At 39.2% G+C, this 14,608-nt stretch overlaps 1 protein-coding gene across 1 annotated transcript; it reads right to left on the reverse strand.

Annotated features, from left to right (window-relative positions):
* Positions 1 to 12: 12 nt before the first annotated feature.
* Positions 13 to 13,066, reverse strand: LOC131466742 (WD repeat-containing protein 19-like). The gene is made up of 30 exons (XM_058640177.1): positions 12,842 to 13,066; positions 12,650 to 12,730; positions 12,336 to 12,448; positions 12,061 to 12,234; positions 11,736 to 11,976; positions 11,385 to 11,505; positions 11,186 to 11,292; positions 10,958 to 11,074; positions 10,185 to 10,340; positions 9,587 to 9,734; positions 8,249 to 8,456; positions 7,839 to 7,998; positions 7,594 to 7,704; positions 7,402 to 7,511; positions 7,257 to 7,314; positions 6,949 to 7,095; positions 6,032 to 6,114; positions 5,869 to 5,952; positions 5,636 to 5,782; positions 4,822 to 4,946; positions 4,547 to 4,656; positions 3,959 to 4,027; positions 3,767 to 3,844; positions 3,276 to 3,372; positions 3,004 to 3,128; positions 2,076 to 2,157; positions 1,840 to 1,990; positions 1,580 to 1,703; positions 1,410 to 1,486; positions 13 to 884 (listed from the first exon to the last, which is right to left on the reverse strand). The coding sequence occupies exons 1-30, from the start codon at positions 13,064 to 13,066 to the stop codon at positions 806 to 808; spliced, it is 3,708 nt and encodes a 1,235-aa protein (XP_058496160.1). The 3' UTR covers positions 13 to 805.
* Positions 13,067 to 14,608: the final 1,542 nt, after the last annotated feature.

Below are 14,608 nucleotides of genomic sequence, written 5' to 3' on the forward strand. Positions count from 1 at the left end.
AGTTTAGCTCTCACCTATTTATTTCAGGAGTTTTTAATGTCCCACAGCTACATAATTGTGTCCCGCAATATCAACAGGACTCCAGCAGGACTACACAAAATGTCCCTCACATTTTGGGAGTCAAACAGGATCAGGTCCTGCACAATAAAATGATTCCTGCAAGTGATTGTCTGGTCCATAAATGTCATTTGGGCCTGTAACTTCTGCATGGATCCTTCATATCCCCTTGTATAAAAATCCAGGTGCAGACAAATCAACTATAAAAACTATCAGAAGACAATTTCCCCAGGGTATAACCTCACCACAATTTAAGTGGGTCAGGGATTTATTGCAGGATTAAAATCCTATAATTCGTTTATATTTACAAAGTCTGGATAAAAGAAGCTTTTTCCAAAGAAAAAGAGGATGGCGACAATAGATGCAAGCAAAGATGGAGCAGGTGGAGGAAGAGTTTGCTCGTGTTGGCAGCAGATGAGTCAGGACAAGAAGAACAGACTCAGGTTGTTGAGGAGGACAGATGTACTTGATCTTCATCTTGTGAACTTACTCTTCTCCAAAGAACAAGCATGGCCTGCTTCTTCAATTATTCCTCCATTATTACTTCCTCTCTTTCTTCAAAGTCATGCAAGTTATGTGACTAGAAATTATGCATTAGAATGAATGGTGTGTATTCGCACCGTTGCCTCCTGGCCGGACACAATAGTTTGTACCTAATAAAGTGCCCTGTGAGAGTCTTTTATGGCAATGACTTGCTCTGTCACCCTTGACTGAGACACTTTTATTCTTCGTTAATCTTGTTGATTGGTCAGTCTGAGATCTTCTTTATCTGTTTGACACTCAGTCTCTTAGAGCACATGGGACACACCGTCTCCGTCTCTAACAAACTGCAATAAAACAAAAAAACAGTTCGGTATGAATGTGACAACAAGTAAAAGACTCAAATCATGTACTACTTTGGAAAACACTTTCTGGCCCTTTTTCATGGCTCTGTGGACACAGAAATCAGATTGACAATTCCAATTTTCAAATCAGATTTGTGTCACTTCACTCTATGGTTCTAGATTCAAATATACATCCAAAATGTGGCTGTGTGTGTTCACATGAAAGTCAGATGCAAGACATTTGTAGTTATGAATGTGAACCGTCAACTCTGATCTGTTTTGAATCGGAATTGAACAATGTAGCTGGCGATGGGACATATGTTAAATTGAGGGACAAATGACATTTGGTAATTTCTTCTGACTCAGCAAAAAAACGTTTTTATTATACTGTCAAATTAGTCCTAAATTTCTATTTGTAAATGGGGAAATAGGTAATATCTGAACTAAAAGCTGAAACACATGGTCTGTATTATGGATGGATGGATGGAGACTACAGTTGGTATGTGCTTATTCTTGTGTGTTACTCACAGAATGAATTGTGAGTGAAGAGCAGGAAATTCACAGTGAGGACACACAGTCCAGTCTTCTTTCACCATGTGACGACCCTGAGAAAAAGAAAAGGGCACAAAATCAAACCACCATTTTTATTGTCATAACCACATTCAGGTGATAAATAAAGTGCCTTTGAGGTTTTCTACCGTGGCAACACAGTAGGGCAGCTTATTCTTGCAGGAACTACACATCAGCTCATTCTCCGGGAGCTGGAAGCCACAGAGGGGACATGGAGCTGTTTCCTCCTCCAGCTCTGATGTATCTGGATGTCTGTGGGAAGTATTTAGAGGCAGTGTTAGTTAACATAGAGGATGAAGGAGTCAAAAGTACAGCTTTGGGGCACAGGAGGAGGAGGAAATTGTGAAAAAGCAGGAGACGAAACACAAAAGTGGCACTGGTCACTCACCGAACCATAGCCTCAATCTTCTTCTTGCATTTTGTGTCGATCTCATTTCGATATTCTGGTCTCATCAGCATAACACCAAAGTTAAAGGCCGAGTTCTTCAATCCGGCACGGTGACATTCAATGACTGTTGACGTCAGAATGGGAACAACATCTACATACAAACGCACAAACACCAGTGAGTCATAAGTGTGACAATCAAATGCATTTTCTTGTGAATGTCAAAATAAATGACTTACGCGCTGTAAATTTGCTGATATTGTTGCTGACACGCACAAGCATGCGCGCCCCTTTTAGGTGATCTCCCCTCTTTACGTAGATCTACACAAATACACACATTTACAAGAACATTAGCTCAGGTTAAGATAGGGAAGCTTAATATTTAACATTTACTCTAATGTGCTTCTCTAGCTGAACAAAATTTCTACAGAAAAGCAACCTCAATGCATTATTATGTCTTACTTAAACTGTGATTAACTGGTTGTAATGTCTTTTTAACAGGGGCTACAGAAGCTCAGTGGTGGAGCGAGTCAACTTTCAACTTGAAGGCACACACTTAACCCCACGTTGCTCCTGGCGGCTGTGCCGGCAGCGTATGAATGGATATGAAAGATGAGTGCGATATAAATACAGACCATTAAAGCTTTAACCATGGCTGAATTCACACATTTGTACACATTTGTATAATGTACATAATTTGAGTTAGTTAGTTAGTTGGTTTATGGTCCCTTTTGTAAAATATGGAACAAACAGCATTCACATGACAAATAAGCAGATCATGGCAATTTTGTTTGCGGATATTACATTGCAATAGACCTACAACACGGTGCAACATGCAGTGATATCTCATGACAAAAAAAGTCATTGTCATTCACATAATGCTGGATTCCCTTCTGATTTACTACTGTGATGGCTGTTTTTTAAACCATGCTCTGTTATATCTAACAGTTCTGTATCTACGTCCAGAGGGCAGCGATGTAAAGTTTTTGTCTGGGCACTTTACCGGTGTGTGTGAGCCCAAAGTGCCCGGCAGCAGTACTGAGTTATTGCTTCATGTCAGTAATCAGCAAAACGTGATTCTATTTATTTTGACCTTTTCATGACAAATGACTCTCACACAGTGACCTAACACGTCACAGGTGTTTGATTGAGCTCAACTGCTCTGACCTTCCCCAACAGGTAGGAGTGGAGGATCATAAGATCGGTGGCCATTTCAGCAGGGATATTTATCTTCTGGGCCTGCAGCTCCCTGTACGTGCTCAGCAGCAAATCATGGGCGTAACGGTAGTTTCCTGTAGGAATGACATTCAAATTAAAAATGCAGCTGGAGCCAGAAAAGCATGATTATAGTTGTATTGTTATTTTGTTGCACAGTTGCACAGTTTTTGCACAGTTGTTGCACAGTTTCTTGGTTATTGTTTGTGCAAATATGTTTGTACCTGCACACCGCTCTTCTGTGGCGATGATGATGGCGGTTTGAGATGCCTCCCTGTACTGCTGCAGTGCCATATAGAGACGGAACAAGTATTTGGCGTCCTGTGAAGATTAAATACATGAAATGACAAAGTGATTATTGTAATATTGACCTACATGTTCAGATCTTTAGAGTTTACCTTTTCCTCTATAACTGTGACTAACTGCATGAGAAATTTGAGAAACAGTTTTTTCCCCCACATCAGTGAAAAGTCATGACAAATTAAACAATTTAAAGTCTAAAGTTTTTGGGGAAAAGTTTAACAAAAGTCTCCACTTAATGACTGCATCATGATTGGTGCACACAAATATTACAGTACATTAACAATATGGTGATCATTTTGTTATAGGAGAGTAATATTACGGTCAAACAGATAACTGTATTAGGTGTACTGTACTGTACGTGTAAACACAGCACAGTATAGTTAAGGAGTATAGACTCCTTCACGTCTCTTACCTTGGGCATACCGTCACTCTCCCCTATCAGGTAATCTGTCAGCTGATTGGTCAAAGAGCCGTCTTTGGCCTGACCCACCTGAAGTATTCACAAACACATGAAATACAAATACATGAACAACTGTATGCTTAATATGAATACAAATACCATGTCCTTCTCTATGCACAGACAAAAGAAACACACAGCTCTCACCATCTCAATAGCCATCTCCACTGCCAGGTCGTCTTCAGTGTTTGGACACTTGAGGAAATGTTTCAGGGCCTGAGGAAAACAAAAAAACTGTTCAGTTTCAGTCCATGAGTTGTGAAAGCCTATAATAAAGCAAGCCCACTGCATTGTGTTTTGGAATTTCTTTCCCAGGAAATGTCCTACTAATTTATTAAACATCACAAGGCAATCTACAGTCATGGGCAATATGTGAAAATCTGGCTCTACCATTGTTGTCGTATTTCACTTCAACATGTTTGACACTTGAAAAATCTCTGGAAACTTGATCCAGTTCCTCTTCTCCACTTGGCGCTCTGTCCTTAACTAATTATTGTTTGTTATTAAAATTGTACGTTTGTCTAAAACAGGTCTCTCTCTTGACAATGAGACCTTATATCTCAATGAGACTAACTGTACAAAAAGGTTACATTAAAAACGCTGTGTCCGTCACTCACTTTTTTACTAGATTAGCTCTGTAGCTCTCCTCCTTTACCTCACTAATACGTCATTAATATGACAGCTGACCATTCAGGTAACCGCTGGTATAAATGATAAAAGATTTGGAGCCGTTACCCTGCTGTACTGCCCACACTTCTGGAAGAACTTGCCGGCCTGCAGGTGTTTCTTCTCTCCCTCAAAGTAGACAGCAATGCTCTGATAATCCTCCTGTGTCGCCTCAGAGCCTGATGAACACACACAGGCAGTAATGCATTAATATTCACCTTAAAGACAATTTATCTGGAATTACACTGACAGAAAAATTAAATGACAAGTACATGCAGCAGGAAAATATGCCAGGAACACACACACACACACACACACACATAAAAGTTCCCACACAGACTGACCGATGATGTCTGCGTAGACCTCCATCTGTCCGTGCTGCTGTGCCACATCAAAAGCTTCATCTTTGCACTGAGACAGAACCAGGAAGCTGATGGCTGCAGCAAAGTCGTTCAACCGCAGGAAGAACCTGAGACACAACGACATAATTACAAAAACTCACTTGTTGCCGCTTCTCTAATGTGAGGATCTGTGACTTTTTGTGTCTGACATTACTGTTGATTCTATTGTACTTACGATTTAATGCTACTTAATGCTACTATTACCACATCGTTTTATTGGATTTTTTATTGTGTTTTATTGTAATTTTACAGCTAGTGCACTCATTTTAATACCACTGACCTCTTCATACTTAATTTAAATGTAAAACGTCTGACATATTTTTAACTTTAATTTCAATAATAAAGTTTTTTTTTATCTTCTATACTGCATATTATTTTGATGTGGTTGCTTATTTCTTGACATTGACTTATTATATCTATACACGTCAGGGCTCGCTGCTGCTTGATGTTTTCTCAGTTTCTTAATTTTTGGGATTTTATTCTCTATTCATTTTTTTTCATTCTGAAAAGCTGTTTGTACTGATGCTTGAAAAGCGATACATGAATTGTTATCATTGTACATTATACCGTAGAGTCGTATAATGTACAAAAAATAAGACCGTATAATACACTGAGGGAAGAACAATAAAAGGATGGTTTACATATTATGAAGTATGATTAATTGAAATGAATTAAAATGAAACATTATTTCAGAAAATGTATCAGAAATTGAATTAGGTACGCAGGCATTCTTACATAAAACATCTACAAAGACTACCTGGCAACCATTTTTGCTCCTTCGATGCTCTGCGTCTCCCTGACGACGCGAACAGCCTCTTCTGGGTTGTTCAGGTGATCCAGCAGCACTCGGATCATGTTGTTCCAGTCTTTCGCACTCTCATAGGCCTGAGCTGCATTCTTATACCTGCACACATGATATACATTAAATCAGCTTTGCATTCATTGATTTTATGGTCTTTACTGGTGAGACATTTAAGGGTAAACACTTACTTGCCATCTGCCTCTTTGGCCTTGGCATACTGCAGGTGGATTTTTGGAGAGGAAACATGTGGGAGCAGCTCTCCTAACTTTGCCCTGATGATGCAATAACATTTTAAATAAATGGAAAGAATACAATAAGAAAGAAAGTAACTTGTCTTTATGTTTGCCTCACCAGTTCTTGCAACAAATGTAGGCAGAAGCAGCCTCATCATAATACTGTCCTTTCTCATAGAGCTGAGCAGCTTCAGAAAATTGCTGCAAGAAATTAAAGAAGGGAACAGAAAAATATATGAACAAAGAGATTCGAGATTAAAAGAGTTTATTGTCATATGTACATTAAGAATACACATTTCTCCTTGCAATGAAATTCTTTCTTTGTTGTCCATACAAAGGCCGAGTTAAAAGTAAAAATAAACAGACCCTAACCCTAACCCTGAAATCTAGTAGATGTGCAAAAGAAATGTAATGTGCAAAACTATAGTACGGGTCATGACGTAGGTGATACATGTCCATTATTATATAACTCCTATCAGCTGTTTTAGAAGAGGGAAAGAAGAAGTTCTTGAGTCTAGAGGTTCAAAATGTCACACTTCTGTACCTACGTCCTGAGAACGGAAGCCCCTTCACTGTCAAATTTGAAATCTCTTTTAAAGACTCACCTGTTCTCCTTGGCATTCGACACAGTCTGAGTCTGTTGTTCTGCATTTTCTGGGTAAGATGTTGTGTCTTTTATGTTTTTATTGATTTTTTTTTTTTTTTTATCTTAAATACTACTGTACAGCACTTTGTTCAACTGTTGTTGTTTTTTAAATGTGCTTTATAAATTGGATTGGACAGGATTGGATAGGTTATATTACTACTTTCCTTTCCATTTTAAACTAGTATATACTGTAGTTGTAGTATACCATGAGAAATACCGCTAAATATTGTACTAGAAAGTGAACCAAAACAAGACATCCATACATAAAAGATAATCAAACGCCTTGTCAGATGCTCCTCAGATACTTGAAAAGCTGCACAAGAAGGTTATTCTTGAAAACTCTCACATTTACACATCTGATCACTGTAATCTAGGGCCAGTCTCTCTACCTTCATGTTCTCCAGTATGGCTCCACATTCCTTCTTGAGGATTCTGCTCGGGTGTTGAATAACCTGTGCAACTCCTCTCCTGATGTCACCCATCCTGATGGACATCCTGGCTACACCTGCTTGACACACCTTGTCATGCTCCTGGAACTACAGTGTGAAAGATGGTTGAAGGTGAGTTCAATAGAGGGAGGGAACCTTCAAGTATTCTATTCTATTCTAAAATGAAGAGCTATGTCATCAGTGGTTATGTTTCCTATTCAAGAGCATTTCTTGTCTTACTGCCGCATATTGCACGATATGGCACTTACAGTATTATTGTGGGTCATGCCTTTTTCATAGTGTGTCAATGCGTTCACGTAGTCTCCACTACAAAGAGAGAAAAATAGAATGTGATACAGGGCAAATTGATCAAATATGCTGAATGGTATTCAATATGCACATACATACACTTACATAAAGTCCAAGTGGATAGCATATTCTTTGGATATAAAAGGAATCTGGTCTTCTGCTAGCCTCTCTGCTAACATGAGAGCATTGTCCCAGTGCAACAGGTCTCTCCTCATCTAAGGAAGGATGTATTTCACCAATTAAGTTACAGGAGGTAACAGATCAGGCACAATCGAAACTAGACGATGTCAAACACACCTCCAGGGCAGCAGCTGGGCAGCTTGAGGACAGATACAGCGTCTCTGCCAGGTTGTAGTCACAAAGAAACATGGCCAAATGTCCTGCCAGTAAATTTCTTTCTTCTGTTCCCTGGACAGAGTGAGAAAAACCAAGAGCAAGAGACAAAGAGACACAAGGAGAGGGGAATATGATTGTGTCAAAGTGAAAAGAGGCAGGAGTGTGTCACATACAGTATACTGTAAAAACAAACGTGTGTTTTGTACCTGGATACCCTGCAGTGACAGGACCATACCCACGTTGCCACTAATGCAGTAGACCCGGATGGCCAGATCAACCTCCATATGGACGAGACAGGCTTTACCTAACTCTGCCCAGTCTGTATCACTGCCTGCAGATTTACACAAGTCCCAGGCTTCATGAAACCTGCAGGAGAACAATGTTATGTGATATAATATAATATAATATAATATAATATAATATAATATAATATAATATAATATAATATAATATAATATAATAAACATGCATTACCAAAAAATGTACAATATATAAAGATATTAACACTAAAATAGAATGTGTACATTATAGACAGTTTGCAGAATATACAAATAAACAAAGGTTACAATACAATACAGTAGAAAGTACTATACACTGTACTATCGACTGAACTGACCTCTTGAGCATGAGAGCCTGGCTCAGCTGTGTGCTGATCCCCGGTGGTAAATCTGTTGATGTGCTGGTCTTCAGAAAAGAGTGTGTGCTCAGAGCCAGTTTGCCGGTCTTACCATCTCCTGTCTGACAAGTCAGTTCACCGTTGTGCAAGAGCAAAGGCTTCTGGGAAAGCAGGAGCGCAGTGCTGCCCACCAACACCACCTGAGGGCCTGAGGAGACAGAGTCAAAGAGTAGTTCCTCTGAGAACTTTGACACGTGTTTATGTGTCTGTATGTCCATGGCCTCTTAAGTTCCATGTAGGACGTATGGTGTTGTACTCGGAGCATTTCTTCTGCTTTGGTGTTCTTATTTGTCGTCCACACTGTTTTATTACTACCTCATTTAAAGGTACAGCGTTTGAAACTTAGTAACATTTACTGATGCAGTTGCACATGGCATCAAGGGTTTTATAGTTATGGAATAAAGAAAACTAAAATTGAAAAAACTGTTTTGTTAACTGAAATAAAAATAAAAACAAGAGTTTATAATGATAACTAACTGAATCTGAATTGTGTGTTCACAAAACTAACGAATATTAAGTGTTTTTATTTTTTGTCTACCGGCAACTTTGAAAGGTTGTATTTGAGACACTTATCATAAACTCAAACTAATAAAAACTAAACTAAAACTAAGCATTTACAAAAAATAAAAACTAATAAAAACTAGCAAACCCGCTGTAAAAACAAATTAAAACTAACACATTTTAACAACAAAAAGTCAAAACGAAATAAAAACTATCGTAAACTTGTGTAGCATCTGAATATCCCCCACCCCACTCTTTAGTTGCATTGTTAGTTTCAGAACTCAAATGGTTTTAGTTTGTCAACTGTGGGCCAATGTAAAAACATTATTATGATAATAATAATTATCATAATAATAATATAATAAATATATATAATATTTTATGTTCAATTTCTGCCAAATGAAAATTATTTTTACCTAAATGTTTTCACACTGGATCTTTACCCGCGTGTTCTCCCCGTGGGTGCATTGGTTTTCTCCGGGTTCTCCGGCTTCTTCCCACAGTCCAAAAACATGCAATATGGAGAGTAGGTCAATTGGACACTCTAAATTGACTGTAGATGTGAGAGTGAGAGTGAATGGTTGTTTGTCTCTATGAATATGGATGGATGGATGGATGGATCTTTACCCTTCACCTTAACCTTAGTCCATGCAGTGTCAAAACTTGAGATGAAATACTCTGGCAGACGAGTACTTAAATATGTCACGATGCACAGCAGGTAAACTTTAGAGCAGTACAGTAAGAGTGTATGTGTGTCATGCTGTGGAATCTCATTACCATATATGGTGGATTTATGCAGGGCATAGGTGTAGACCTTGTCATTGTCATAAGCGACAAACACTCCTTTGTTGCCCTGCCAGTTGTCCCACAGGACTCCTGTGACTGTGGGAGAGAAGCCAGGCAGCTCAAAGAACCAATCTTTGGACTGCAATGAATAGACACACACACACAAAGAGAGGATTAGTAGTTTTGTTAAGAACCAGCGCACACTTATATGACTACTTAGTTTTATTTAGTAAGCAAGTAAATAAACACTCTGCATCATAAGGTTCAGTCGTATTTCTTTCATGAATTTCTCTAATAGTTTTATTGGCATTAAATAAAGAATCTGCATCTTCCAATAGGGTGGAATCTAATTAAACAGAATTAGAATTCTAAATTAAAGGAATTAAAAACTATTGAATCTTATGGACTAAATGAAACCCAGGATCTAGGTCATTTTTTGTGATATATTAAATGCGATGAATGAATAAACTGAAATGAGATACTTGATCCTCTTCTGCTCGTGCAGAACAACAGCCATCTGTTTATGAGTCCGATTGTCTCATTATCGATGGGAAAGTCTGGCTTTTTAACGTACGTGCACTGCACTTACATTTACAGGAGAGAAGAGGAAGCCACTGTTCTGATCGTCGGTGAAGACCAGCCATGTGCCGTTCAGGTCAGGGAAAACTCTCCTCACACCTGCAGAGTGACTGTAGCTGCTCGCAGTCTTCCAATTCTCCAGGAAGACACATTCTACATGACCTGACTGATAATGGATAATGAACAAGAACATTAATTAGCAAGAGACAATGTACTTAAGTGTGTTTTCAGAGAAAATTGAGATTCACATGATTAGCGACTAGTAATAATGATTATTATTATTATTATAATAACACCTTTCAGAGAAATATAATCACAAAGTTCTTCACAAGAATACAAATTTAAAATAGACAAAAACTTAAAAACAAAGCAACAAAAAAAAAGAAAAAAACTATAATAAAAAAAAACTGACTCAATAAAATGTAAAAGGCAGAAAAACTGACAACACACAAGATAAAACAGACATTAAAGCACTGGGTCTGTTTAAATAAGTGAGTCTATAATTGCTTTCTAATCTATAATTGCTTTTTGAAAACAGATATGAAAGCAGCTGATCCTAAAACAAAAGGAAAAGTCTTCACACTCTTCACTGCTGTGAAAGAACGATCACCTTTAGTTTTTTAATGTGACTAAATGTGACCATAACGTTAGTGGTGAGCAGATCTCAGGATTTTTTTTGCTGGGTGTATATGATTTTTATGTCCAGTCAGATTTCTATTCATGCATCGTCTGCAGAGCAGCATCACTATGTGTGTGTGTGCAGAGTGTGTGTGTGAGTCTTACATCAGTGCCGTAGTACAGGAAGTCAGCAGTGAGGGCGTGGCAGAGGATCCAACCTTTTCTCTCATCATCTGGAAACAACCGCATCTGATTCTTTTCCTCTTGGCATTTGCCTTCGATCTAAGAACACACACAGACTAATAGTATTATTATACCCATGCTACACAATAACAGAGTGTTTATTTATAAGTAAATAAAAGAAGAGCAATGTACAGACACCAAAACACTCACCATATGCAGCTGCACTTTTCCCTCAAAGAGCGCTGCTGCGTAGACCGAGTTAAGGCACATGCGGGCTATTGTCCCCAAATACTCAAAGTCCTTTAGCTTGTTAAAACCTGCGTGGTACACAAAATGCATCCAGTGAAACCTCTGCACAGATATTTTAATGACAAATTAAACACTACACTTAATATTTAAAGACACATACCAGGTTCATGGTCTACCAAAGCGTAGAACCAGGCTCTGTTGTTCATCCCCACAGCGACATGATACGGGCCGACTGCAATGAAAGTGGGTTCCACGTCCACTTCTATGGCCACAGGCGTCTCCTGAAGAGAAGAACACAGGACATCAGAGAGAGTATTGGAGAAACACAACTGTCTTTCATACGCTCACAATCTCACCATTTTAATAACTCTTATTTTGAACAGATGCAGCTGTCTAAGGCTCCGCATGTTGGTGAACTTGTAGCTTTTCCTCGTTATAAACACAAATTCATTCCTCTCTACAAGAATTAATTTGAGCTTTACTGTGCGTGTGTGTGTGTGCGTGGACTCACCCCTTCCACCTGGTTGGAGACAGTCACCTCCAGCAGAGAGGTGAGGTACGCCACACGGGTACCAAAGCTGTCAACCAGGACGGGAAGCTTGGTCAGGAAGACATGAAGTGTCCCTTTCTGTGTGGAGACAGCCAACAGCTGGCCGTCGTGTGTCCAGCTCAGCTGGTCCAGACCTGTCTCATCGTCAAAGTGAACAACGTTGCTCATATCTTTGAGCTCAGACAGCTCGTGGAGTTTTATGCTGCAACAAGACAAAACGTGGCTTGAATTTTGCATGCTCATAAACAAGCGCTTATGAGTTTCTATTTTGAAAGTCGGTGTGTACCTGTTGTCCCCACAGGACGCAGCCTTGTTTAACGTTGGCGAGATAGCCACACTGTTAAGACTATTTTTATGGTTACGAGCCTGGTACAGCTCCTCCCCAATCTTGTTGATGTGAGTGGAGATAACCACAAAGTATCCATGGGAGAATCCAAGGAGAATATATCCATCGCCATACCTGAAAGTGACAACGAGGGAAAGAGAACTCATTTTAATACATTTATCTCACTGTCACCATTCAATATCTGTGCCTGTTGGTATGTGTGGACGTGTGCATACCAGTGATATGACACGATGTTTCCATAGTGACGCTGGAAGGTCAGTTCTATTCGGTTATCAGGGTCATTGACGCTGAAAAGCATCAAAATCTTCTTGTCCACAGACACACTCACCTGAGGGTTAAATAGTTGAAGTAAAGATAAAACAAAGACACCTCAAATATCTGCCAGTATGTGGAATTCATTTCTCTTTCCTTATGAAGACAGTACTTAGGCAGAGGTGAATATTTATGGACAACGTGAAGATATTGTACAAAACACCCATGAGAATAATGTGGCTTGTGAAAGGCAGTGGGAAAATAGCAGAGCACTTACAATGGTGTCTTCTTTCGTCGACATTTCATCCATCTTCATCAGGGAAAAATGAATTTCAGACGGCCTGCCGCCAAGTGTTGTCTAGCAAGAGAAGAGACATAAATCAGATCATTCATTTCTGTGCATCAATAACCTGATGTATAAACGTCAGTGTCACGGTTAAGGCTGATAGCAATGTTCCCTGCACACTACCTGCCTGACTGTGTCTCCCTCATGAGTGCTGATGCTCAGTGTGTTATCATCACCTCCCAGAGCCAGAAGATTTTGAGGACTCCAGCAGCCACAGGTGACCTTTTTTCTGTGTATACCAAATACTGAGATCTTGCGCAAAGTTTGCTGATTGTAGATCAGCAGGTTTCCTTTGACTGTCCCAACTGCCAACAGCGGGCTGGTCTTTGACCACAAGATGAACGACATTCGATCTCTGTTGCAACACACGGCGATTCATTAGTATGTGCTTGTATGCAAATGTGATAGTGACACAGAGCATTTTGGCTGCTTTTTCCATGACTATGTTACGCACAGTATATACAGAGGCTATAAGAATGTGCAATATAGAGGGTCTTATATCCTTTTTTTCAGCACAACCTAGGCAATGATGAAAAAGAAAGATTATTTGAGCAAAAACTACTCAAAATTGCATTGAATTTGTGAAATTTGGAAATAAGTCACAGTTCAAAGTGCACTTGGCTTGTTTTTATGAACAAATGGAAAAGAAAAACGGTTTATTTTGTGACTTCTGCACAATTACTACTACTTTATATCAATACTAAAAATGCAATATAACGAATATATATGAATCATAACTTTGACTCAAAAAACACATAAGAAGATGAAAAGCCTGAATATGTGACTTATAAACACACACCCAGGATGTCCATATAAGGAGTTGTATATTATTCCAACGGCAAATTACCATGGGTACGTCCCCCTATTTTGGAAACGTGATGATTTCATACCTCATGCCACTGTCTATGTGGTACGTTCTATTCACACTGGCATCCCAAAGGTAGATGAACCTGGATTTCGCAGCTATCACAGCTAAAACATCTCCATCCTGATCCCAGTCCATACCCACACAGTGTCTAGGGGAAGAAGGAGAAAGAAAAGGAACAAGTTGCAAACTATTTTTGAACAGTGAAAAAGTCAGAGTCAAAACTATAGTATGCTCTCACACTTACCCAGGAAGTTTGAGTTCAGTCCGCTTGAGTCCATGTCGATTGAATATTTTCACCGAGTTGTCCTGTCTGTGTTAAAAAATACAATGAAAGTTTTAGCTTCTTGTGTGAAAGGAAACAGGAAAATAAGTGGACATTTTTATGAACAGTTCACTCACCCGGCCACAGCAATGTAATTACCAATGGTGTCCTGCCACTTACACAGGAGGCTAGAACCTGCCCAGGCTTTGTCAGAGAGATTGAAAACATTCTGTGAACACAAATGTACTTTTAAGTAGGTTTAATTTGGAAGAAAAAGTCAAATTGAGAGGAATACAAATATATATATAAATCATATAAAAACTTTATTTCAGCGCTACGTTAAGATAAATCACACAACAGGATGCTGTAAATACATGGTGGTGCAAGATGGTCGCCTCCTTTAAGCTCCTTCAGCAGCTTGAACATGCTCGTGAAAGTTTGTCTGAAAAAATGTGAAAATTCTACGTCCACTTTTTAACAATTTTTGGAAATACATTTATTTCCAAAAACTGTGAGAAACGAATGGAGACAGAAACTGTGCATGATCTGCCCCACAGAGATCAAAGGCCTATGAAATTCCCTATCATGGTAACTATGGCAACCCAGATCAGAATCCTGGGTTAAAAAAGCAGCGCACAGCTGTGGGCACACCCGACACGCACAGGAGCGAAAGAGCTCGGTCAGCGCTGCTCGCAGCTTTAATGGGAGTTTTATTCACTTTCTGGTGATAAACTCTCCTGAATGATACACACTTGACCTT

Source organism: Solea solea, chromosome 10 (genome assembly GCF_958295425.1).
Source record: "Solea solea chromosome 10, fSolSol10.1, whole genome shotgun sequence".
Lineage (NCBI taxonomy): Eukaryota > Metazoa > Chordata > Actinopteri > Pleuronectiformes > Soleidae > Solea > Solea solea.

What these genes read in the sequence shown, in the direction of transcription:
- LOC131466742 (XM_058640177.1), bottom strand. Translation starts at nt 13,066, where the DNA reads ATGTCGTTCATCTTGTGGTCAAAGACCAGCCCGCTGTTGGCAGTTGGG. An exon ending in CACAGAAGAGCGGTGTGCAG is followed by an intron (nt 3,129 to 3,275) that starts GTACAAACATAT and finishes TCATTCCTACAG; the next exon opens with GAAACTACCGTTACGCCCAT. An exon ending in ACTCCTACCTGTTGGGGAAG is followed by an intron (nt 2,158 to 3,003) that starts GTCAGAGCAGTT and finishes GTATTTGTGTAG; the next exon opens with ATCTACGTAAAGAGGGGAGA.